Genomic DNA, 24,335 nt, shown 5'->3' with positions numbered 1-24,335 from the left:
CTCCCTGGGGAGGTGTTCAGGGCACATCCGACAAGTAGAAGGACTCGGGGAAGACCCATGGCACATTGGAGAGAATTGGCCTGGGAATGCCTTGGGATCCGTCGGGAGGAGCTGGACAAAGTGGCTGAGGAGAGGGAAGTCTGGGCTTCCCTGCTTAGGTTGTTGCCCCCGCGACCCGACCTCGGATAAGCGGTAGAAGATGGATGGACGGATGGATGGATGATTTTAATTGGCCAAACTCATTTTTAACTTTAACACGAGCTGTTTGTTTTTGGTTACCTTACCTTTCATATCACAATATTAGACACAGTTCTCACAGTGTGATGCAAGTGCAATTCAACACGCACTGTTCCTGAAAAAATGAGAAAAATGTAAAAAAAAATGTCAGAATATTATAAAAAAAGAATGTGATTTCATTCTTGCAATATAACAATTTTACTTTTGCAACATGTTTTTATTGTTAAAATGTGACTTTATTCTCGTACAAATTTTAATAGTGTTTATAAGTACTTATAAGTCCAAGTCACGTTCCAAATTTGGATGAAAAAACAGCCCTTCTATGTCAACTTATCAGTCAAAAATGTTTAAATGTTACCAGAAAGAAAATCATTAAAAAATATTTTTTATAGATAAATACAATTTTGTAAAAATGTTTTTTAATGTAATAAAGTTGTGACTTTTTGCGAAGACAAGTCATCATTTTTAAAAATGTAATATTGCCAGACTATTACAAGAAAAAGTCAAAATTTCTTTCTTACAATTTTACTCTTTCAACAACACGCGTTTTCTCTCGTAAAACTGTGACTTTATTCTTGCAATACCCCTAATTTATTTTTGTAACACTGCACATTTTCTGATGGAAAGCTTTACAGTTTTGTTCTAAAAAACATAAAAGGGGCGCTTTTTTTTTCCTTGTAAAATACAGCTTCATTCCCCTGTAACATAACTAATACATACATACTAATACAAATGTTAAAAGTGATAAAAAAAAATTAATATGTACTGTCATATCCATTTTATTCTAGTCATCTCCAAATTTCAATGAAAAAAACTGTCAGTTTATGTCACCATGTGTTGTAGTATTGTTAACCCCATCATTTTGAACGACAGCAGCGACATAACTGTCTCATTACACAGTATTGAAACGTGTACGAGTAACTTCCTGTTCAGTGCAAAATAAGCTGCAAAACAAAAGCATGGATGTATTAACCAGAATTCCATAATAGCAACTACCAAAATGCACCCATCCATCCATCCATCCATCCATCCATCCATCCATCCATCCATCCATCCATCCATGCATCCATCCATCCATCTTCTTCCGGTTATCCAAGGTAGGGTCGTGGGGGCAGCAGCCTAAGAAGGGAAGCCCAGACTCTCCCAGGCTACTTTGTCCAGCTCCTCCTGCATTCCCAGGCCAGTTGAGACACACAGTCTCCCAAAAAGCACCCATTTATCCCTTTCTTACCATCCAGATTATAATACCCTCTCTGTAATTATGACACGTCTGGATCATTCAAATAAAACTGCATTTTCAAATAAAAACCCATTTTCCTGCGCCATAAAAGTGAAATTGATCGGTATTTCACCTTGCCGGCGTCGCGGCAGAATTACATACTTAAGCCTTTTTTATTAAAGCGCAGAGCGTGGATCGATATCAAGAAGATTCAGCTGAGAGACAAGAAAGAAATGGAGAGGGCGACATCCGTGTACGCTGAACAACGCAGCCACCCCCTCCAAATACGTCTTTAACTCGCGGGACGTCACATTGATCAAGTGTAGCGTGTAGCAGGGTGTAATTAAACGTCTTGTCTGGGCCCGGAATCGGTTTTAAGGACAAAGGGAGTAAAAGGCCAAACAAGATAGTGATATAAAGACTGGAGGAGCACATTTGGCCGCACGATTACACTCAAACCGTCGTTAATCAGCTCCGTTATGGAGGTTTTGCACATTTTATTGGCGCTGTCCATTATTCAACTGGCAGCTGGCGGGTCAAAACAAGAAATAAAGCAGTAATGTGCAATAGTTTCAGCTTAGGTAAAGTCATTGAGATGCCACACTGGCTTGCAATAAAGAGAAAATAGTGTGTCAGCTCAGTTTCATTGGTGGCCGATTGCTGCGTTTAACAATTACATGCATGACAATGTAAAAAAGTCCTTGCCGAACAATTGCTTTCAACACAACAGGGTAGGAAAATCGAGTGTCAGGCATTAAACCTGCCTGTACCTCTCTGTTACAGCTCTGATATTACTCGCAAAGGGGTGGTGTAAATCATCAAACCTGTATTCTGTCACCTCACACTTATATGAAAGTGTGTATCGTTTGAGGCGCTACACTCCCACGCTGCGTTCAAGGCAGAATACCTGTGACTCACTCACTTGACGTGCTGCTTACATAAAGGCACTGAATCACAGGCCTATAATGACTGCAAGATGGCGGCCAATCAGCGATAAAAATGACATCTGACCATGAATATGTCATGTCTGCCACCTTAATGGGTATATTTCTGAAAATGTTGCCTCTGCTGTCATTATTACGGCCGACAAGAACAAAAAGCAGGGAGAGAAGTTGTGTTTTGATCGCAGTTAGCAGGATTGTACTGTTAGATATCATTATTACACATTTAGATTCAGGGTAATACCTTCTCATGGAAGACACACTCACATAGCACAATCAGAGTTGTGCAACACTTACAGATGGTTGATGGAAAACTAGATGGAAGAGGCAGACACACAAAAAATGCATGGTCCTCACACTGTCACACAAGCTTAGCTTTCACTTTCACACAAATTCACTCACTTTCATGTTTGTCACACTTAAATGTTTCAGATCATCAAACAAATTTACATATTAGTCATGGACAACACAACTGAACACAAAATGTGGTTTTTAAATGAAACTTTTTATTATTAAGGGATAAAAAAATACAAACCTTCATGGTCCAGTATGAAAAAGTGAAACCAACTTGGGTTCTGCAGCAGGACAATGATCCAAAACACACCAGCAAGTCCACGTCTGAATGGCTAAATGGCAAAATGAAGACTTTGGAGGCCTAGTCAAAGTGCTGACCTGAATCCTCTTGAGATGCTGTGGCATGACCTTAAAGGGGTTAAGACACTGATAAACTGTGACTTACAGCTTGCTGTTCTGACTCTTCAACACGACCAACTAATGTTGGAAACAGTTAGTCCAGCTTCGTATTTGCCCATGTTCACAAAACAGTCCTGCTGTATGTGAAATGGCGTTGACAGATGAACATATTTTTCTCTTGCTGCCTGCGAATCAGCAACTCCAACCATTTCTGCCTGATGCTTGCCTCTTGAGGCACAACCGAACAAACATTTCCTGGGAACCATACATGCTAACACGGTAAACAGAGCAGAGAAAAGCAGAGCGGGGGGAGGACAGGCCTACAGGATTTGCCTGGGCATGCCCATATAAGGAAGTCCGGGTTGCATTGACATCAGTGGAACTCGGTGTTAAAAAAAACTCTGTAAAACACAGCACGCAGAGCCGTCCAAAACTGCATTCAGGTTTCATGTCCAAATGCCCAAACCTCATTATCTGACGCGTTGGCATCGTTTAAACACAAGAATACAACATTGTAACCACATTTATAGGTCAGAAAAGAGGAAAAGCATAATTGGTCCCCTTTAAAAAGGTGGTTCATGCTGGAAAACCCTCCAATGTGGCTGAATTACAACAATTCTGCAAAGGTGAGTTGGCCAAAATTGTTCCACAGCGCTGTAAGAGACTCATTGCAAATTATCGCAAACGCTTGATTGCAGTTGTTGCTGCTAAGGGTGGCACAACCAGTTATTAGGTTTAGGGGGCAATCACTGTTTCACACAGGGACAAGTAGGTTTGGATTTTTTTCTTCCTTAATAATAAAATTCCTTAAAAATAAAAAACGCTTTTTGTGTTCAGTTGTGTTGTCATTGACTAACATTTTAATTTGTTTGATGATCTGAAATGTTTAAGTGTGACAAACGTGCAGAATAAGTAAGAAATCAGGAAGGGTCAAACACTTTCACGCCACTGTGTCATTCTAGGCTTTTCATCGTTCTGCCTAGTCGATGCTAGAGTCTAGCGTTGTAACCAAATATATCGCTCGCATTTTTTAATCCAATTTGAAAACCTTTTCAATTGTGTGATCATTGACTTCGACAGCAACGCGGTCCCAAGAACTGAGAAGAAAAGCTAAAGAAATAAATTGCTTTTACAGTACATAAAAACACATATCCTATTGGCATGGCATTTTGTAGATGGGTGATTCACAGGATAAGGAAGATGCAATCCCATTTTGGTTTAGACCAAACAGATAAAGGTGTAAATCGAGGAATGTATTACTTGCTTTGAGTCCAAGTGGGGCAGTGACCCACTAGATTCATCAGATAGTGCTACACCCAGGCTGTATTGTGTGTTACTGCCACTCTACAGGGCTTATGTGGAAGTAAAGTAGTACAGTTCTTTGCCATGAGGTGCCATGTTGAACTTCCAGTGACCAGAATGAGAGAGTATGAGAACGATAAAACCCAATTCAACACATCTGCTCGCCATTCACATTTGAGACCTTGTAACACTAAGGAGTCACATGACACCGGGGAGAACAAAATGGCTATTTGGGCTTAAATAGTACAGTTTAACATAGGGGTGTACTCACTTTTGATGCCAGCAGTTTAGACTTTAATGGTTGTGTGTTTACTTTGAGCAGACAGCAAATTTGAAAAGATGTAATAAAATATTTGCAGAAATTGGAGGGGTGTACTCACTTTTGTGAGACACTGTATATATGTTTCATTCAAACGAGTCGGATGGACATGTTGTAGGTCTGCGCTGCCTCTTGACTTTGACCTGTTTTAGGTTTTGTCCTCGAACAGGACTCATAAAACTATCCAAGCCACTAATGAAGACCAGTGAGCGAACAGGATAACTCTCCATTTTGGTTTATGTTCTCCTCAGGCCTGACCACGCTGCAGGTCGTCCTGGACACGGCAGCGGAGAGAAAGTGGCAAGTGACAGCCATCAACGTGGGCAACCTGAAAGACGAGCGCAAGGACGAAGCCTACCGCTCGCTCTTCCAGGACCTGGAGAACAAGAACGAGCGGAGGGTGATCCTGGACTGTGAGCAGGACAAAGTCAAAGACATCATGGACCAGGTGCTACATATCACTCATTTGCATGATGTCCACTGCAAGCCATAATGACAACATGATCAGTATTTATTAGATATTAAATGGCATGGTATGGATTTTCACTGCATACGCCCCCTCCATGTTTCTGCGCTCGTGTATCAGGGAACACCAGGCAGACATTCCTGGCTTCATACTCCAGTCGCAGATACAAAACATTATTATTTAAATCTGCCTGGAGCAGTCGTTGCGACAAACAGAGGTGCCAGTCAAGCCGCCGGATTAGCTTCAGGTGTGTCACTCCTGTCAAACAGCTCAAATGCTTTAAAAGCCGAGCTATTTTTTTCCCTGCTGCTGCCACTGATAAGGGAATTTTCTTTAAAATGGAATATCACTATCTGCCAGTGGCATTACTGTCAACACCACAGGTTGTTAATTCAGCGATAATGGCGGCCAGCATCAGCCATGCATGACACGTCATTGGCCTTTCCCAACTAGCCTTGGTAGGAGGGATGTCCTGCTAACATTTGGGAATATGCATGGAAAAATCCAACAAGTAGTGAAGTTCCTGTAAGTAATGTTTGATCATGGAATTGGCCCAACTTAGGTAGATATTGTCAAAGCAGGGTTTACTTGCTACAACGTTAAGTCAACACTGTCAACAGAAAGCGACACCTTCAATACAGTGAAAACTGTTTATGTCGACAACCTGTCTATGTCGACCAAATCCTCAAGTCTTGGTCCGCCATGTTCTTCGTACATGGTCGTGATCGACCGCACAAATGCTAGGCAAACCATGTCACCCAACTGCCCTTTATTATTGCCCATTATCCCCTCATGTCCCTGGGCAAAGTCACAAGTAAATGTGCAAACAATGGCTTTTCAGTTTCAGTAATGTCGACTTAACTGCTTAGGCAACATCAGCCAGTCCGACATACACGGGTTCAGCTGTGCATGGAAGCTGGGCTTTCACTAAAGAACTATCATAAATGTATTGTTATATTGGAAAATCAAGTTTTGTTCTATGCTTCTAACTTTATTGTGATGGTCTTGACTGACAACCGTGGTCTGTGCTAAAGTACCAAGAAATAGTGTATATTACCGTTTGTTTTTTTTACACTGGACTGGAATCCACAGGTGATCATTTTAAGAGTCAGGTATTTGGTAGATTTTCAACAATCCTGGAACCGGTTACAATTCCTTAGCCTTGCTATATTTAGTAATGGAGCCAGTATGTGTACTATTGGAGATTTTAGATATAATCCAATTTTTGCTCTTGCTCGAAGTCAACTGGGATAGGCTCCAGCTTACCTAATTGGACCAAGATCCAATATCAATATTGGATCTGGACATCGTTAGTATCAGTATCGGGTTCCGATACCAGTGTAATTCACGTATCGGAAATTTCCGATACCACGTGCAAAGATTTCTACAGTAATAATAATATTAAAGCAAACAGAGCTCTGCTATCGGAATAGTATCGGCATCGTCAGATATCCAAATTCAGGTATCGGGACTGGAAGTGAAAAAATGTGTATCCATTGGTATATCACTCAGTTTTTCCTGAGACTGTATTTTGATCATTCTGCAGGTCATCACCATTGGCAGACATGTTAAAGGCCACCATTACATCATAGCCAACCTGGTAAGGAGTAAACCCCATCTAAATTTAAGATTCACTGTACAATAACACAACAAAAGTAACTACAGGTCAAGTCTTTTTTTTAGGGTTTTGTTGACGGTGACCTCTCTAAAATCCAATACGGGGGCGCCAACGTGTCGGGCTTCCAGATTGTCGATTTTGACGACCCTCTGGTGTCCAAGTTTGACCAGAGGTGGGAGGCTCTTGAGGAGAAGGAGTATCCAGGAGCAGACAGTAAAATAAGGGTGAGTGTTGGCTCTTTGTCAGTCGGCTCCCTTGTTGCAGAGCGCCATTAAATATGCTTCAAACATATAGACTCTGCATTATTAAGCACATCTGGCCAAGAATACCATGTACTGAATGTGCACTTCCAATCTCAAGGGCTTTAACCATCCGTGTGATTCTACTGATTCCTTCTTCAATCCCTATTGCCCTAGTACACGTCGGCGCTGACGTATGACGCAGTGCAGGTGATGACGGAGGCCTTCCGCTACCTGCATAAACAGCGTATCGACTTCACTCGCAGGGCCAACAATGGCGACTGCCTGGCCAACCCCGCCGTTCCCTGGGCTCAGGGAGTGGAGATCGAGCGAGCGCTGAAGCAGGTAAGACCATCCACGCTCGTTCCCCCCTCTCAAAGACAGGTTGCTACGGCAACAGCAGATTTCCCCCCCTCCTTTGGGAAGCACCAACAAAGGCAGCGGATGCTTTACAGGAAATGATTGATGATGTTCCTTCGTATGCGAATGCTCATTAGATGGAACATGTTGACCGGAAGAATGTAACAGGAAAGAAGCTTTTTTATGTGAAGCTTATGTGAAGCTATGTAAAGCTGCAGTTCAAAACGGTCAGAGGGGTTTATGTTTGCAAGTTGTACCCAATCACTTCTGCGAAAGTCTGTCTCTCTCTGCAGCAATGCTATTTTCTGTATATGAACACACAATGCATTCTAAAACTGAAACAAAAGTTAATCCCGCACATTCTCACAGTGGGGAAATCTATGATGCAGCATTTGGGGTGGTGAAGTGGGGATTCAAAATCTTCCTCGCTCATGTGGTAGAGTGGTCATCTCCCGACCTGAAGGTTGCCGGTTCAACTGTCCATCGAAGTAGGCAAGATACTGAACCCCCTGTTGCTTCTGATGCTACGTCAGGAAAAGGTAAAGTGGTAACGGTGTCAAAGCACTCTACAACTGAAAGTCCATTTATCCTGTTTTTTTGGACGATTATCCTGTCCAGGGTTGGGTTGGAGTCTATCCCAGCTGACTAGTGGGCACTTTGCCTACACTGGCCGAGAATCGAATTCCTGTATTGCAGAGAAGAATTGGATCATTGAATCACCAATTCCGAAGCCAAAGAATAGGTCTCAATGCTTTAACGATTATTCATAGCTCATTGCCGTTTAAGTGGGCTGGCAATTAAAGGCGAGACAGGGGATGTTGTTCCTCATAACACGCCTACATGAGAACAGAGCTCCTATTTCTTGGTCTGTAGCCTTTTTTGCAGCCAGTGAAGATCACAGTCTGGAATTTTATAACATAGCGAACCTAACAGGAAGTGCCATTTTACAGACACTTTCTTTTCTGTGGGGTACGCGTAAAGGCGTATCAGGACTGCATTAGTCAAGAGTATCGTGTTTCCCAAGCGTGGCAGAAGTCCAAGACCACTCTTCTACTGATCAATTAAGCCTTAATGGACGCAATTGTCACTTCTTTCTTCTTAAAGACTTCACAGCTCCATTAAAGTGCTAACTTTGAATTTAAAGACGCTTTGTCGCAATAGGTGCGTGTGGAGGGCCTGACAGGGAACATCCAGTTCGACCAGCACGGCAAGAGGGTCAACTACTCCGTCAACATAATGGAACTGAAGAACAACGGCCCCGTAAAGGTAAAAGTTTCCGCCGCAGGGCTTGGCATCCGGTGATTAACGACGTGTGTCCTATTCTAACGGTGCTCATTACTTATTCATCCCGACAGATTGGCTACTGGAACGAGGTTGACAAAATGGCTGTCACCAAGTCCGACGTCTTTGCCAACGACTCGACGGGGATGGAAAACAAAACAGTTATTGTGACGACCATTTTGGTGAGTGTGTAGGGAAACGACGAGAGGCTTTGATTGATGATGGCCGCTTTAATTGGCTCGACGGTGTTTGTTCTTTGGTTCCCCCGACACCAAGTAACATAAGGATGGAAAGAAACTGCTTACTTATCATTGATTGGGTGTCTTGTACCAAAATTTTAGACACTATGACAGTACTCTATTTGCCAATATAACCGAAGCTTGTGTGGACAAACCATATCTCCATTGGTAATGTGTACCCTGCAGGAAGCTCCTTATGTAATGCTGAAAAAGAACGCTGACCTTTTCGTGGACAATGACCGCTACGAGGGTTACTGCGTCGACTTGGCCGCCGAGATAGCCAAGCACTGCGGCTTCAAATATCAGCTGAAAATAGTCAGTGATGGAAAGTACGGAGCCAGAGATGCTGAGACGAAAATCTGGAACGGGATGGTTGGAGAGTTAGTGTATGGGGTGAGTTGGTCGCAAACGCACTATCTAGATCTAGATGCTAGAGATCCAGATGACCTAACTCTTAACCTTTTGTTTTCCAGAAAGCAGACATCGCAGTGGCTCCTCTGACCATCACTCTTGTACGAGAGGAGGTGATCGACTTCTCAAAGCCCTTCATGTCTCTGGGAATCTCCATCATGATCAAAAAGCCTCAAAAGTCCAAACCAGGCGTCTTCTCCTTCCTGGACCCGCTGGCCTACGAGATCTGGATGTGTATCGTGTTCGCCTACATCGGCGTCAGCGTGGTGCTCTTCCTGGTCAGCCGCTTCAGCCCGTACGAGTGGCACACCGAGGAGTACGAGGACGGGCAGATTCAGACCAACGAGTCGACCAACGAATTTGGTATATTCAACAGCCTGTGGTTTTCCTTGGGGGCCTTCATGAGACAAGGCTGCGACATCTCACCAAGGTGCGTGGGCAAAACTAGCTGCCGCTGTATCCGACTCTAAACAAGAAGCTATAAAAGTTTGACGGTCCCCAAGCCACTGGTAGCAAAGTAGGTCTTAAATCTCATCTATTTCTGTTAGCACCTGACACCAACTAAAGATACTTTGAGGAAATATCATTTTTATGTCCTCAAGATTGATTCTTCTAATGGAAGCTCAAGTTGTCTGTTTTTTTTGTGGGTTTGTCTGTTGTCTTCACTATGACTAATGGAATGTTATGATAACATCAAGAGAATGCTAACTTAAGGTAGCCATGTTGGTCATGGCTAATGTGCAGCACCAAATTTTGTCCCCATAGCACGAATGATATGATTTTTTTGCTACATTTGTGTTCAACAAGAGAATACTTACACAAAAATGCTTTGGTTTTCCTTGGTTTTCGGCATTAATCTGTCAGCCGAAAACTGAAACATACTTTGTGAAAGTTTTTTTTTTGCAGCTGTACTCAATTAAAAAAAACCCACAAATAAACAATAAATAAACCACGCCCACACACACGTAAAGAGGTTGATTAAAGGAGAGGGGGAATCTGTCTGTAATGTCTGGATGCTTTGTTTGGGCACTCGATTCAAACGGATTAATTTGCTCAGAGCATTGTTCGGCCGTACGAGAACTGAGACAGTGTACGAAACCTGAAATATATTTTTAGCAAAAATAATAGTCAAAAACGGAAAACTGAAGTAGCACTGTATAGTGGATTTTAGTCTAATTTTAACACGTGAACTTTGTTTTTTCGTAGCCTAATTCAAATAATGGCCTCACAAGGCATTCAATCTAATTAAAATGACCAGTCTATGTTCATTCAGCTTTTTTCCTCCTAGAGTTTTTTCTATTTACAACTATTTCTGTAATATTTCAATGTTTTTTTTTCTTATAGAATTTAGAAAATTTTTGCATTGAAAATGTACGTTCTTTTTTCTCATAAAGTCTTCCAAAGTCGACCCCCATGCGATCCAAGAGGCTGTTCAACATTATTTTGGAGTACTTTTCCTCCAAGAAACTAATAGAAGTAGAAGTCCAAAAAACAAATTACCGAAATAAGGGATGTCCAAACTGTGGTCTGAGGCTCATTTTTTATTTGCCTGTGGCATATTGTAAAAATAAAATTAAAACACAAAGAAAACAGCAAAAATAGGAAAAATACAACAAAAAGGCACAATGTAAAGAGAAAAAGCTGAAATGTTACTAATACTATATGTTGAATATTATTTAAAAATGTAAAAATAAAAATTATGTATATAATAAAATAATTTTATTTCAAAATAATATATATTGTAAAGTCATTTTTATAAGTTTGTGTGTATTATTTTAAAAATTATTATTTATTATTTTAAAAATGTAATACACAAAATGTTAATAATGTATGTAAAGAAATGTATTTAATAAAATCATTTCAGAAATAAAACGTATTCTTTTTTGTTTAATGTTTGAAAAATAGTCAAATATACAGTGTTATTAAAAAGGTAAACATAAAAAATAATATATAAAGTAATGTTTATAAATGGAAGTGTATGTTATTTTAAATATGTAATGCATAAAATATTATTTTAAAATGTACAAAAAATAAAAAATAATATATATAATAAAATAATTGTCAAAGATAAACAATGTAATGTTATTAAAACCTGACCATAATAAGCTATGAACTGGCTTCCAGGAGCCATTAAACTTTTGCCACAAAAATGTATGTTCTTTTTCCTCATGAAGTCGTCCAAAGTCAACCTCCATTTGATCCAAGAGGCTGTTCAACACTATATTTAAGAACTTTTCCTCCGAAAATAATCATAGAAATGGAAATCCGTCAAACAAAAGGCCTAAATCAAGGGTGTCCAAACTGCAGCGTGAGGCTCGTTTTTATGGGCCTGTGACATATTGTAAAATAAAAAAAAAAAACAACAAAAATGGGAAAAATGTGAGCAAAAACACCAAGAGAAACAACTAAAATGTTGATACTAATAACTGGAAATAAAAGAAAGCTCTGCCTTTCAATACATAGAACTGAAAGTGGCGCTTAGCATGCTTTGAGTTTTCTGTATGCGGTCCTCAGTGGAAAAAGTTTGGATGCTCCCGGCCTAAATGAATGAATAATTGGCATTGTTGCTGCTGCAAGCGTATTTGTGACGCCTTGTGTTTGGCTGCTAGGTCTCTGTCTGGTCGAATCGTTGGCGGCGTGTGGTGGTTCTTCACGCTAATCATCATCTCCTCCTACACGGCCAACCTGGCTGCTTTCCTCACTGTGGAGAGGATGGTCTCTCCCATTGAGAGCGCCGAGGACTTGGCCAAACAAACAGAGATCGCCTACGGCACTCTAGACTCCGGCTCCACCAAAGAGTTCTTTAGGGTGAGCCTCTGACAGCCTCCACGTTTACTCAAAGACTCTATTCCCGCTATATGCTCAATTGATATCTTCTCTCCCAACACAGCGTTCTAAAATTGCCCTTTTTGACAAAATGTGGACGTACATGCGGAGTGCAGAGCCCTCTGTGTTTGTGAAAACCACAGCCGAGGGGGTTCTGAGGGTCCGCAAGTCTAAGGGGAAGTACGCCTACCTGTTGGAGTCCACCATGAACGAGTACATCGAGCAGCGGAAGCCCTGCGACACCATGAAGGTGGGAGGCAACCTGGACTCCAAAGGCTACGGGATCGCCACGCCGAAAGGATCCTCATTAAGGTGGGTGGAATAGTATAACAATGTGTCCAATGTTGTTATAGTATCCCACCTACCCTGATGTAGCTTTGCTTATGTGTCTCTGGTTTGTATTAGGAGATAAGGTAATGCCCTCCCCACCCTCCAATCCCATTGCAATTTATTGTAAGTCGATAAATTGCAAAAAAAATTTTATTATTACATGATGAGACATATTTTCTAAATTATTTGTCTACATTTTTGCTATTTTTATAGCATGAAACTGAATTTTTCCAGGGTGTATTTCACCTGGATTGTTGACACATATGTAAATTTACCAGAACATCAATTGGATCAACCAATTATTTGGCCTAGGGCTCGTCTGACTGTCTGCCAAAGCTTTTGTCCTTTTCCATGTTCCCTGACTTTTTATAATGTTCTGTTGCTCACCTGCTTAACTTCCAATGAATGCCTAGTTTAATCTGATGATGCTTAGCTATTGTAGCATTTAAAATGTCTGTTTACTTGCCTAAACCCTTGCAGTGCACTCCTTTTATTTAAACCTTTAATGCACATTTCCTTTGTGGAAACAATTGGACGTGACAAAAGGACCTTTTTTCCCCCAACATTGCGGCACTGCTGGGGTTTCCATGTGTATTTAATGATCTGATTTTGTCTGAAATGTTGTTTATAGCTGCTATTTAGATTAGCCTGCATACTTTTATTGCTCTCTGTGCCCCTCAAGTGGATCAGCAGCACAGACTGAGCACTAGGTTTTTACAAACAAGGGCTATGTGAGTGTTTCCATGGAGAAATGTTGCATGTTGTTTTTGCATTTTTGATAATGAGGTCTAACCATTCTCCCCATTACTGCTGTCTCTCTTTTAGTGGAGTCACTTTCCAGACACTGTTTAATGTATGTTATGGATGTGAGTACGTTGCAGTAGCCACTATATAGCCTTAACGCTCTGATGGCTCAGCTCTGCCACCTAATTACTGCTGCAATTTTGTCATTGACCTCCACAGGTGTACTGATATAGTCCTCTTTTTTTTTCCTACTACCGTATTTTCCGGACTATAAGTCACATCAGTCAAAAAATGCATAATGAAGAAGAAAAAAACATACACACGTCGCATTTACTGGTATTTATGATCGTGGAGTGTCAAGGCGCAGCTCCTAACGTCATTAAATTAACAAGAGAAGAAGACGAAGGAGACAAACTTAAGCCAAAGAAGCTGGAGTAGAAGATTAGAGCACACACACATAAGCTAAGAACACATTTTTTAAGTATATGGATACAATAAAAACACCTAAGGGGACCAAATCTGTACATTCTGCTTAATCGATTGTTTTAATTGTCAATTTATCGGTCAGTTTTAAGGCAAATTATATCAAATGTGGCCATGATTTTTTTTATTCTTATTATTTTGAAAATCCCATGATCCCCACTATTGCAAGGTGTATTGAATGGTAGGTATAAAAACACTCTTTAATGTCGGGCCGATTTAGTCCCATTTATAAGAGAGATGGCTAAGAAGTCTAACTTCATTTTCAGCGGCCTCATGGCGTAAAATGTCAGAATGTTCCAGAAGAAAGCACTTTTAATATGTGACATGACGCCTGGATGCACCCCGGTGTGCAGAAATGTATCAAACAGCCGTATCTTAAACCATTTTTGTGTTCAAGAATGAATTAAAATAGACTGAAAATCATATGTGTGTATTTAGTTAGTCAGTGGCTGACACAGCAGCTACAATCTCAAAGCTAGACATAATTAGTGTCCTAATTAAAAGACACTGCTGTATAAAATCCACACAGGTATCATATAATTATAGTTACACATTACTTACAGAAATGTAGTCCCCAAGGCAGGCACATACGAGAAAGTATTCCGTAACAAAAAAGGTCATCATTCGATTCTGTATCATTCAATTTGTGTGCCTAACTGCGTCACAAGCTCAACTCAATGAATTATTGTGGCCACTAGGTGTTGCCAGGCAGCACATGTTAAATTATATACTGTGTCTGTATAAACATATAGTTTGATATACAAGTCACAGGACCAGCCAAACTAAAAAAAAGTGTGACTTATAGTCCGGAAAATACGGTACCTCTTGCCGAGGGAGTGCTAGACAAAACAACTGCTAAGTGGCTCACTCTGTCTTACAAGTATGTTTTATCGTTTCAAGAAATGCGGTTAACCTTGCAGTACTAAAACTGAATGAGCAAGGCCTGTTGGACAAATTGAAAAACAAATGGTGGTACGACAAAGGAGAGTGCGGCAGCGGGGGAGGTGATTCCAAGGTCAGCCCCAGTGAGCAAAGTGATGGGTAACTCATTGCAACTCTCAAAAGTAAGCAGCAAGCCAGCGCGGGAGGGATCAACCCACCCCCCAAGAAAAGAACACAAGGTTAACCGCACCGCACACACACTTGCCCCCCGAAACCGCATCGGCACTGCTGCACATTGCCACGCAGCGCATCCGCCGCCCTTGCTGCTTACTTCGGGCGATACGTTAATGCACATTTGGCTCTGTAAAACTCGCTTTTGCTTAGGCCAAATGGCGCATCAACGTATATCGCCACAACAACAGAAAAAAGAGAAAGAAAGTGTAAGAGATTCAAAGACAGAGAAAAGAAAAAAAAAATCAGTGTAAATGTAATAATAACATAAAATAACATTGATAATGTTATTTATGTTATTTTCCACGTGAAGAACGCCAGTAAACCTTGCGGTATTGAAACTCAGTGAGCAAGGCGTCTTAGACAAGCTGAAAAACAAATGGTGGTACGATAAGGGTGAATGTGGAGCCAAGGACTCTGGAAGTAAGGTTAGTCGCTGCAGGTTTTATGTGATTCAAGCACACTCATGACTTTTTAGTGACCCCCCCCTCCCCTATCCCTTCCCCCCGCCCCTCCTCTCCCCACCCCACCCCACCCATTTGAAGTAATGATAGTTCTGTCTAAGCCAATGCACAAACAAAGCATGAGATGCCTTAGTAAGATGTAACTGACTAATGCCTGCAGACCTACTAATGATCCATAGCACTTTGATAGAATACCAGTAATGCATGCCAGTGTCATACCTGAAATGTGCACCTTTTCTTTATCAAAATTCTCCCTTTTTCAGCTCCCTATTTGAAAAAAAAACACACACAGGCAACAACAAAAACCAAAAAAGATCTGTTAATGAATAAATTGGGCGCACACAGTGATTGGCTAATCTCTGGACCATCTATCAAGGGTGTCCAATGGTGTCGTCTCTGTTGTATCGCTGTCCTTCACCGTGTAGCACTGTCTCCGTCTTGTGCTTGTGTTTATTTGTGCAACCTTGTGTCGTATGTCTGTGTGTTTTTGTAACTCAAGCAGAAATCCACCATCCGAAACAAATTTAGCATAAGCATTGTCCACAAATAACGCCAGTCCTGATTGTCCAGACGCACTAGAGGCGTAACCATGTTGTCCATGGCTGGCATGCTCGCCCCGTTTCCACACCACAGTACACTTTGGTCCACTTTGGTACGGTACATGCATTTGGTTATGTTTTCAGGGTAAAGAGTATATCAAGTACAGTGTTTCCCACAGGATATAATGGCGCGATCATCTAATTTGCATAATTGGCCATGTCACCTTTGCAAAAAGTGAGTAAAAACCATGAAAAGCAAAACAAATATGTTAACTTTTGAATGTCACAAACAGGATTGACAGAACACCTGTCATTGCTTTTTAGACAGGGGAGGGGCAACACGCGCTGGTCATTGAGAAGCGTGATACAGTCGTTCATCATTTATCGCGGTTAATTGGTTCCAGCTCCGACTGTCATAGTGAATTTCCGCGAAGTAGAATTGTTTATTTATACATTGAATATTTCTGTAGTTAGTGCATAGAAAACCTGTCTATGACCTTCTAAATACAATTTTTAACATTATTAGAGCCCTCTAGATGTGAAATAATACCCTTGTAGTCACTTTTACACTCCTATTGCCCAATAGAGTATACATATAATAAGACAAAACAAGACATATAAGACATAATTAATATTGATTCACTCACTTTTGCTGTCCCGTGGGAGCTTCCTGTGTGATGCCACTTCAAATACGTGATGAGGTTGGTTGTATTAAACTTCGACGGTTTTGTGCCACCACAGGAAAAGTGTGCATGACAGGTTTTGCACTCAGCTGCAACGTCTCTTTTTCGGACTTTAACGAAAAATATGAACATAACTCCTACTTCTTGCTAAACATGTTAGCACTCGCTGTTGTTGTGATTACGTGGGCTCTATACGGCCGCCGCTGGGTAGAAGTGCGGGGGCGGAGTCTGGAATAGACGAGATAGATTTGAGAGTTTAGATTCAGGTCTATATAACCTTTTTTTTGCTGATATCGGCCCAATATCAGATATCAATATCAGATTGGGACATTCTTTGTAATAATACTTACTTGTACATTACAATTACACAAATACACAAACACACACAAACACACACGCACTGTTGTAAAATACTTGCCACGTGTTCGATGATAATGATGTTGCTACGTTAGATACGCGTGCCCAGACCTTGGTCTTTCAATGCGTGAGCACAGGAGGTCTTCAGAATGCCTTATATTTATATTTACTGTATATATTTTAGTTCATTTAGCCCAGGGGTGTCCAAAGTGTGGCCCAAGTGACATTTGCACCCTGTGGCAGATTTTTTTATCGGCCCTGGGCACATTTTAAAAATACAATTAAACAAAAAACTAACAAAAACAACAGAAAAAATGTTAAAAGATCAGTAAATGTCTTAGAATGAAGTTGAAATATTAGAATAAAGTCATAATATTATTATAAAAAAATGTATAACATCACGTCAAAAAATGTTACAAGCATAACATTGTAATACGGACTTAAAAAACAGCAGTTGACGCTAGCTTAGGTAGAAGTTCTCTGGCGAGGCCGGGTTGCATGCATCCATCTGGACGTACGTCGTCCTCCCCGGATGAATACATGGACGTCTCCTTGATTTCTGACTATCTGTGTCAGACCCCGGTTGCTTTTGGACCAAATTGTCTCCCCCTTCTTTGTCTCTCTGTCTACAAGTTTGTAAAAGGCTTGGCCCGTTGTCGTGGGCAACCCATGTAAATGGTCCTTGCACAGAACCCACCCCCCCAAAAAAAAATATTTCAGCTAGGTAGATCCACGACACATAGAGTAGGGGCTCCACACACAGACTGCTGATGCATTCCATTTGGGCTACAGTACTAACCTCAACCCACGATACTACTACTACTACTACTACTACTACTACTACAGTGGAACCCGCTTATGTCGACAACCTGCTTTTCTTTTATTAATAAAATGTGCCCGCTTAAGTCGACTGATTCTTTCAACATCTATGAAAAATGGGTTTGTGCATGTCGACATGTGTTGTAGTATTGTTGACGTTAAACAGCTTGAAACCAGAACTTAACTACTCTCTAATTACCCAGCATTCAAACTTGCACATACTGACTTCCTGTTCAGTGCAAAATAAGTCAAATAAATGAATAATAATAAAAACATCTAAAAATATATTTTTTTAATTAGCAAAATAAGTCAGAAGTAACCTGGATTTGTTTTTGTTTTTTTTATTTAGAAACATTAGCGCATGTAAGAAAATGTTATTGTCATTGTAGGCAAGACAAACAAATATATTACTAGTAGTTCATATTGTAAGAGTATAAAATAGCATATGAAAACACAAGAATCTAAATAAAAATACACACAAACGGAGAAAAATGTTCGAAAAGTAAATGTGCAACATATGGCTCATTTCGGTCATGTCGACAACCGCTTATGTCGACGTCAGTCCGAGGGGTCGTCAACATAAACGGGTTCCACTGTACTGCTTTGAAGCTACCCCAAGTGCCCAATCACATTTCTGTCTAGTAATTCTTGTCTTTTTGTTAATATTATTATTGAATGTTTAAAAAAAACAGTAAATGATGAAAATGTAGTGTTGCGTTATTTTTGTGCATTTCTGTTGTGGATGTGTGTAGTTTTTTATGTTGTATTCATGTACTTTTTTTGGTGATTGTCGCCCGTGTCCCCCCTCCCCCCCTCCCCCCCTCTGACGGCTGTGTCGTGTGCGCCCCGCAGGAGAAGACGAGCGCCCTCAGCCTGAGCAACGTGGCTGGGGTCTTCTACATTCTGGTCGGAGGACTCGGCTTGGCCATGCTGGTGGCCTTGATCGAGTTCTGTTACAAGTCCCGAGCCGAGGCCAAACGAATGAAGGTGGCAAAGAATGCACAGAATATTAACCCAACTTCCTCGCAGAATTCACAGAATTTTGCAACTTATAAGGAAGGTTACAACGTATATGGGATCGAAAGTGTAAAAATTTAGGGGGTAGGGAACGAGGTTTTCATAAATTCCCCCAAACTGCACGCTTTTTTTGGCTCCATCCGTTCCATCCTTCAGTGTTAGTGAATGACGAGGTTGGCCAAAGGATCGTATGTACTGATGATTTATGATTTACTGAGAGAAAGACATACCAGCCACACCCCTTTTGTTCAAGCATAATGACCGTCTTTGGACCGAGGAGTGTTAGCGCCACAATCCACAGAAAAACTAAATAATACGGGAATAATGTTCCTTGTGTGAGACAAATTTTACTATTTTTACATGCAAAGGTCATCATTTTGTTGGAAAACGCTTCATAATCCAAGGTTAAAGTCAAAATGTATGGCAAAACATAAAGGTAACATTGTAATATTATAACAAGTAAGTTACGACAGACAGACAGAAAAAAACCCCTGAGATTTCAGGAATAAAGTCAAAAATTTCCGAGAAAAAAAATCTTAAATTTACAAGAATAAAGTCGTAAATTTACTAGAAAAAAATCTCAAATTTACAAGAATAAAGTCATAAGTTTAGGAGAAAAAAGTAAATTCCCAAGAAAAAAAAAATCGTACATTTACGAAAATAAAGTCGTAAATTTACGAGGAAAAAAGGAAATTCACAAGAAAAGCAATGGAAATTTACAAAAATAAAGTCGTAAATTTATGAGAAAACAATCAAAAATTTATGGGATTTAAGTCGTAAATTTACGAGAAAAAAAATTCAAGACAAAGAAAAGGACATTTTCAACAATAAAGTCATAAATTTATGAGAAAAAAGTCGTACATTTACGAGAACAAAGTCTGACATTTGCAAGAAAAAAGTAAATTCACAAGAAAAAAGTTGTAATATTATAAGAATAAAGTTGTAAAATTGTGAGAGTAAAGTAGTAAAAAAAGTTCTAAAGTCCTAATAAAAGAGAAAAAAGTAAATTTACAAGAATAAATTTGTAAAAGTTACGAGAAAAAAGTAAATTCACTAGAAAAAAATAAATAAATTCACAGGAGTAAAGTTGTAAATTTAGGAAAATAAAGTTGTACATTTATTACAAAAAAGCCGTAATATTATGAGAATAAAGTCGTAACATTATGACAAAAAGTCGTAACGTTATGACAAAAAGTCATACATTTATGAGAAAAAAGTACATTTATGAGAATAAAGTCGTACTTATACAAGAAAAAAGTAAACTCACAAGAAAAAAAAACGTAAATTTATGAGACGAAAGTCGTAAAATTGTGAGAATAAAGTCGTAAATTTACGGGAAAAAGTACATTTACAAGAATAAATTCGTAAAAGTTACGAGAAAAAAGTAAATTCACAGGAAAAAAATTCATATATTTTTGAGAGTAAAGTCGTAAATTTATGAGAGTAAAGTTGTACTTTTACGAGAAAAAAAAGTCGTACTATTATGAGAATAAAGTCGTACATTTATGAGAATAAAGTGGTAATATTACGTGTCAGAGGGAAAATAGAGCATAGCTCTTCAGGAAGGAAGGAAACTTTCCTCTTGCTTCAGGCAAGCTTTTATTTATAACGTGGCAGCAAAACAGAGCAGTTGAGCGCAAACAGATTAGCATGTCTATCCCTTCTCACTTCAGCCTTCCTCACCCCGCCCTCTCCACATCACATAAGTCCCCTCTTTTATAGCTAGTTATATAGCTTATAACATAAAGTTACGAGTTTTTTCTAGTAAATTTATGACTTTATTATCGCAATATTAACGTTTTTTTCTCGTAAATTTACGACTTTATTGTCTAAATCTCAAATTATTTTAATACTCTGTCGTAACAGGCATTGCCTGCGACAGCTATGAAAGGGCGGACTTATGCGACCTTTGGTAAAAGTAATATTACGACTTTTTTTTCCTCGACATCTCAGATTTTTTTGTTTCAGTGTGGTCCTCATACTCTGTCGTATTAAGTGAACTTTCTTATAGTATTCAATCGTAATTTTACAAGTACATATTTTAAAGTATTCCAGAAAGAATAATGTTATAATAATAAAATTGTTACAAGGGAGTATTCGGGCCACATTGAAACAAATAATAATCTGAGATGTCAAGAAGTTGCAAATTTACAAGAATAAAGTCGTAAATGTGCAAACTCGTAACTTTAAGTTACAGGCATTGCCTGAGACAGCTATAAAAGAGGGGACGTATGTGATGTGGAGAGGGCAGGGTGAGGAAGGCTGAAGTGAGAAGGGATAGACATGCTAATCTGTTTGCGCTCAACTGCTCTGTTTTGCTGCCACGTTATAAATAAACATGCCTGAAGCAAGAGGAAAGTTTCCTTCCTTCCTGAAGAGCTATGCTCTATTTTCCACGTATGATACGTAATATTACGACTTTTTTTCTCATAAATTACGACTTTATTTTTGTAATATTACAGCTTTTTTCTCTTAAATTTACGAGAATAAAGTTGTAACTTTTTTCTCGTAAATTTACAACTTCATTCTTGTAAATTTAGGACTTTCTTTCTTGTAAATTTATGAGTTTAACCTCATAAATTTACTACTTTATTCTCGTAAATTCAGGATTTTTTTCTTGTAAATTTACAACTTTATTCTCTTAATATTACGACATTTTTTTCTCTGAATTGTTCTACTTTCTTTCTCGTAAATTTACTACTTTTTTTCTTGTAATTTTACTACTTTATTCACGTAAATTTACGACTTTATTGTCTTAACTTTAGGACTTTTTTTCTCTCATAAATTTAGGACTTTTTTCTCGTAAATGTACGACTTTATTCTCATAAATTTATGACTTTATTCTTGTAAATGTACGATTTCATCCTCATCAATTTACTACTTTGTTCTCATAAATTTAGGACTTTTTTCTTGTAAATTTACAACTTTATTGTCGTAATATGACTACTTTTCTTCTTGTAATTTTACTACCTTTCTTCTCGTAATTTTACTACTTTATTCTTGTAATTTTATGGCCAAAAAAGCAGTCGTAAAGTTAGCAAGCAGCTCATGCGGTTAGCTAGTTTGGTAGCCATGACCACAACAAGAGACGGCACGAAGGAGACTGATTGACAATGGTCTACAGCCAATCAGGACGGAGAAGACAATGGGCGGTGCAGACAGAAGAGAGGGAACAGAAAGAGACACAGCTGCCTGTGCTGAAGCACAGAACTACAACACTCAACTTCCCACAATGCAATTCTTCTTAAAGGGCCAGGCTGTAACAGCATTCATACACTGTAAAAAAAAAAAAAAAGCACTGTTCAATCATTTAAAGAATAAAGTGACAATATTAGGAGAATTAAGTCAGAATTTTACAAGAAAAGAGTCGTAATTGTGAGAATAGGCATAGTTTCATGAGTAAAAAAATTTTTTTTGTAATTTTCAATTAGAATTTTGAAGCTGCAACCTTATAAGAGAGCAGTCGTAATTAAAGACAATTACAAGAGTAACATGGTAAGATTACAAGAGCAATAACGTTTTAACGTTACGGGAAAAATGCACAATGATACGCTGAGAATTGTAGAGACACGTTTCATGAGACTTGATTTATTTATTAGATGCAATAATCCCATAGAGGAATTTCTACTATGAATCAAATACAATCAAATTTTATCGGGGTATTTCAACATTTTTTGTGTAATATTAAGACGTTGCATTCTGTAAATTAGGATTTGATGCTCTCAACAGAACCACTCAAAGTATACACGCATTTATTTCTCGTAAAATGTTGACTTTATCCTGGTAACGTCCCACCTTGAAGTCAAGTTAGTGGATCTGGTAACATTTGTTAGGCTTACATTTTTCATGTTTGAGACACTTTGTTTGCGTAGTCAGTCGAGTGTGGGTTGTTTTCCAGAGTTCAAGTTTTTTCTTCCTGTTTGTCGATTCATTTGTAGCTTGTTTCGAGCTCCAAATGTCAAATGGTTTTTCTCGCCAGCGGTGGCCTTGACACTCCTCGGTATCTTGTGTGTCCATTTTAAGTTCCCGTGGCGTTTTTGGGCCCATGTCCATGTATGAATGTTGATGGCCATGCTTGTTGCTGCCTCCGTCCTAGTAACATACCGTACATCCCAGCGGTACTGCTTGCCCGCACGCCGCTTACATGACGTCACCATCAGACATGCCGTTACCCACCGACGTGTCACCTTTAGTTCCCATCCGATCATCGTCATCCATCTTTATCCATATATAAATATTATCTTTCACGCTTGCGGATGCGAGGAAAGACTGCCCTAACTTTGTCCGCCCCGTCCGTCCGCAGATGACCTTCGGGGACGCCATGAGGAACAAAGCGAGACTTTCGGTCACCGGGAGCACCGGGGAGAACGGTCGGGTGATGACGCCAGAGTTTCCTAAAGCTGTCCACGCCGTCCCTTACGTGAGACCCGACATGGGACTCAACGTCAGCCTGACAGATCTGTCCTGATCCGTGAGAAACTTCTGAGTGCCTTACAATGGTTTCAAACGAGCGCTTTTAGTCCGTCGCCTCCTTTTCTTTCTTGGCTTGCTCGTTCTTTCCTCCTTCGCTCGCTTTTGTTCTGCCACTTTTTCCCCAAAGGGAGTTGTCCATCACAGACTTTTATTCTCTACGTCATTCTTGCTATCCAGGAAGTTATCATGTTTCCTCTGTGTGTGTGTGTGTGTGTGTGTGTGTGTGTGTGTGTGTGTGTGTTTGCGGGGACTTGATTGACAGCTGCTTCGGAATTTGGCTCATCCAAACTGTGTGTGTGTGTGTGTGTGTGTGTGTGTGTTACCTCCCAAACAGGAAGCACATCCGCATTAAAATGTGAAGTAGTCTTTTTTTTTTAAGAAAACTGAAGAAAATGTTTATTTAATACAAAAAAAAATACTATTTTTATGTATTTTCACAAAATAGCTTTTAAAAGAACCTCGCTTACGTGCTGGTGGGTTAAAAGAAGAGAGGGGAAAAAAACACAAAACAGCTTCTATAGTGTCATATTTCCTGTATATTTTACTCTTGAAACATTCTGCTGTTGATATGAACACATTTGGAGTCGGTCCTTCGACGTTTTCTCGTTGACGGTCTTGCTTTGCTGATGTTTTTTGGCTCCCGTTGCCGTTTTCTGTATTTTTTTGTTTTTTGCCGAGGACCAGGGTTGTTTGTTCTGCTTTCAAGGAAGGGAAGTGAACCTGTTTACACGCCGTGAATGCAAAACAACAAAATCGTGGAGGGAAGGACGGCATCCACGCGGTCGCCGTGGTGACCAAACGCCAAATACGTGAAGGGTGCCAAACAAATTCTAGTGCCAGTGGAGTACGGAGTCTTAATAACGGAATCAATCACTGTCCTTTCAGTGAATGTAAATGACTTTTTGTAACTAGATGTACAGTTGCTGGCAATGACACACAGCCTTTTATTTCCCTCTTGTTTTAGTTGGGCTTTTCTTCCGTTTCCATGTACTTTTGCATCCACCTGACAATGAAGTAGCACCAGTTTGCATGTGACGACGTTTTCTTTCCATTACTGCCGAATCATCGCGTTTACATTTTAATGTACAAGTCGTGAGGTGTTTTGAATTTGGGAAAAAATAAATGAATAATAAAACATACAATAATGTTAGACATATATATA

General features: G+C 39.7%; 1 protein-coding gene across 7 annotated transcripts in view; it reads left to right on the top strand.

The window, feature by feature from the left end:
• The window catches only part of gria2b (glutamate receptor, ionotropic, AMPA 2b), a 53,290-nt gene extending 29,734 nt beyond the window's left edge, over nucleotides 1–23,556 (top strand). Inside the window, exons 4-16 of one of the 7 annotated variants that reach the window (XM_054792743.1) lie at nucleotides 4,963–5,159; nucleotides 6,724–6,777; nucleotides 6,861–7,019; nucleotides 7,212–7,379; nucleotides 8,556–8,660; nucleotides 8,750–8,857; nucleotides 9,101–9,307; nucleotides 9,388–9,755; nucleotides 11,935–12,133; nucleotides 12,216–12,463; nucleotides 15,135–15,249; nucleotides 18,536–18,670; nucleotides 23,004–23,556. In XM_054792743.1, the coding sequence (XP_054648718.1) occupies nucleotides 4,963–5,159; nucleotides 6,724–6,777; nucleotides 6,861–7,019; nucleotides 7,212–7,379; nucleotides 8,556–8,660; nucleotides 8,750–8,857; nucleotides 9,101–9,307; nucleotides 9,388–9,755; nucleotides 11,935–12,133; nucleotides 12,216–12,463; nucleotides 15,135–15,249; nucleotides 18,536–18,670; nucleotides 23,004–23,168 (2,228 nt within the window). In that variant the 3' untranslated portion in view covers nucleotides 23,169–23,556. Of the gene's footprint in view, nucleotides 1–4,962; nucleotides 5,160–6,723; nucleotides 6,778–6,860; nucleotides 7,020–7,211; nucleotides 7,380–8,555; nucleotides 8,661–8,749; nucleotides 8,858–9,100; nucleotides 9,308–9,387; nucleotides 9,756–11,934; nucleotides 12,134–12,215; nucleotides 12,464–14,608; nucleotides 14,724–15,134; nucleotides 15,250–18,535; nucleotides 18,785–23,003 lie in introns of those variants that run through there. The other 6 variants (XM_054792747.1, XM_054792742.1, XM_054792745.1 and 3 more) reach the window with 6 other exon arrangements.
• Nucleotides 23,557–24,335: the final 779 nt, after the last annotated feature.

The sequence above is a fragment of the Dunckerocampus dactyliophorus genome, chromosome 11 (assembly GCF_027744805.1).
Source record: "Dunckerocampus dactyliophorus isolate RoL2022-P2 chromosome 11, RoL_Ddac_1.1, whole genome shotgun sequence".
NCBI lineage: Eukaryota > Metazoa > Chordata > Actinopteri > Syngnathiformes > Syngnathidae > Dunckerocampus > Dunckerocampus dactyliophorus.
Note: the sequence above shows the minus strand (reverse complement) of the source record. Positions and strands in the feature narration are given on the sequence as shown.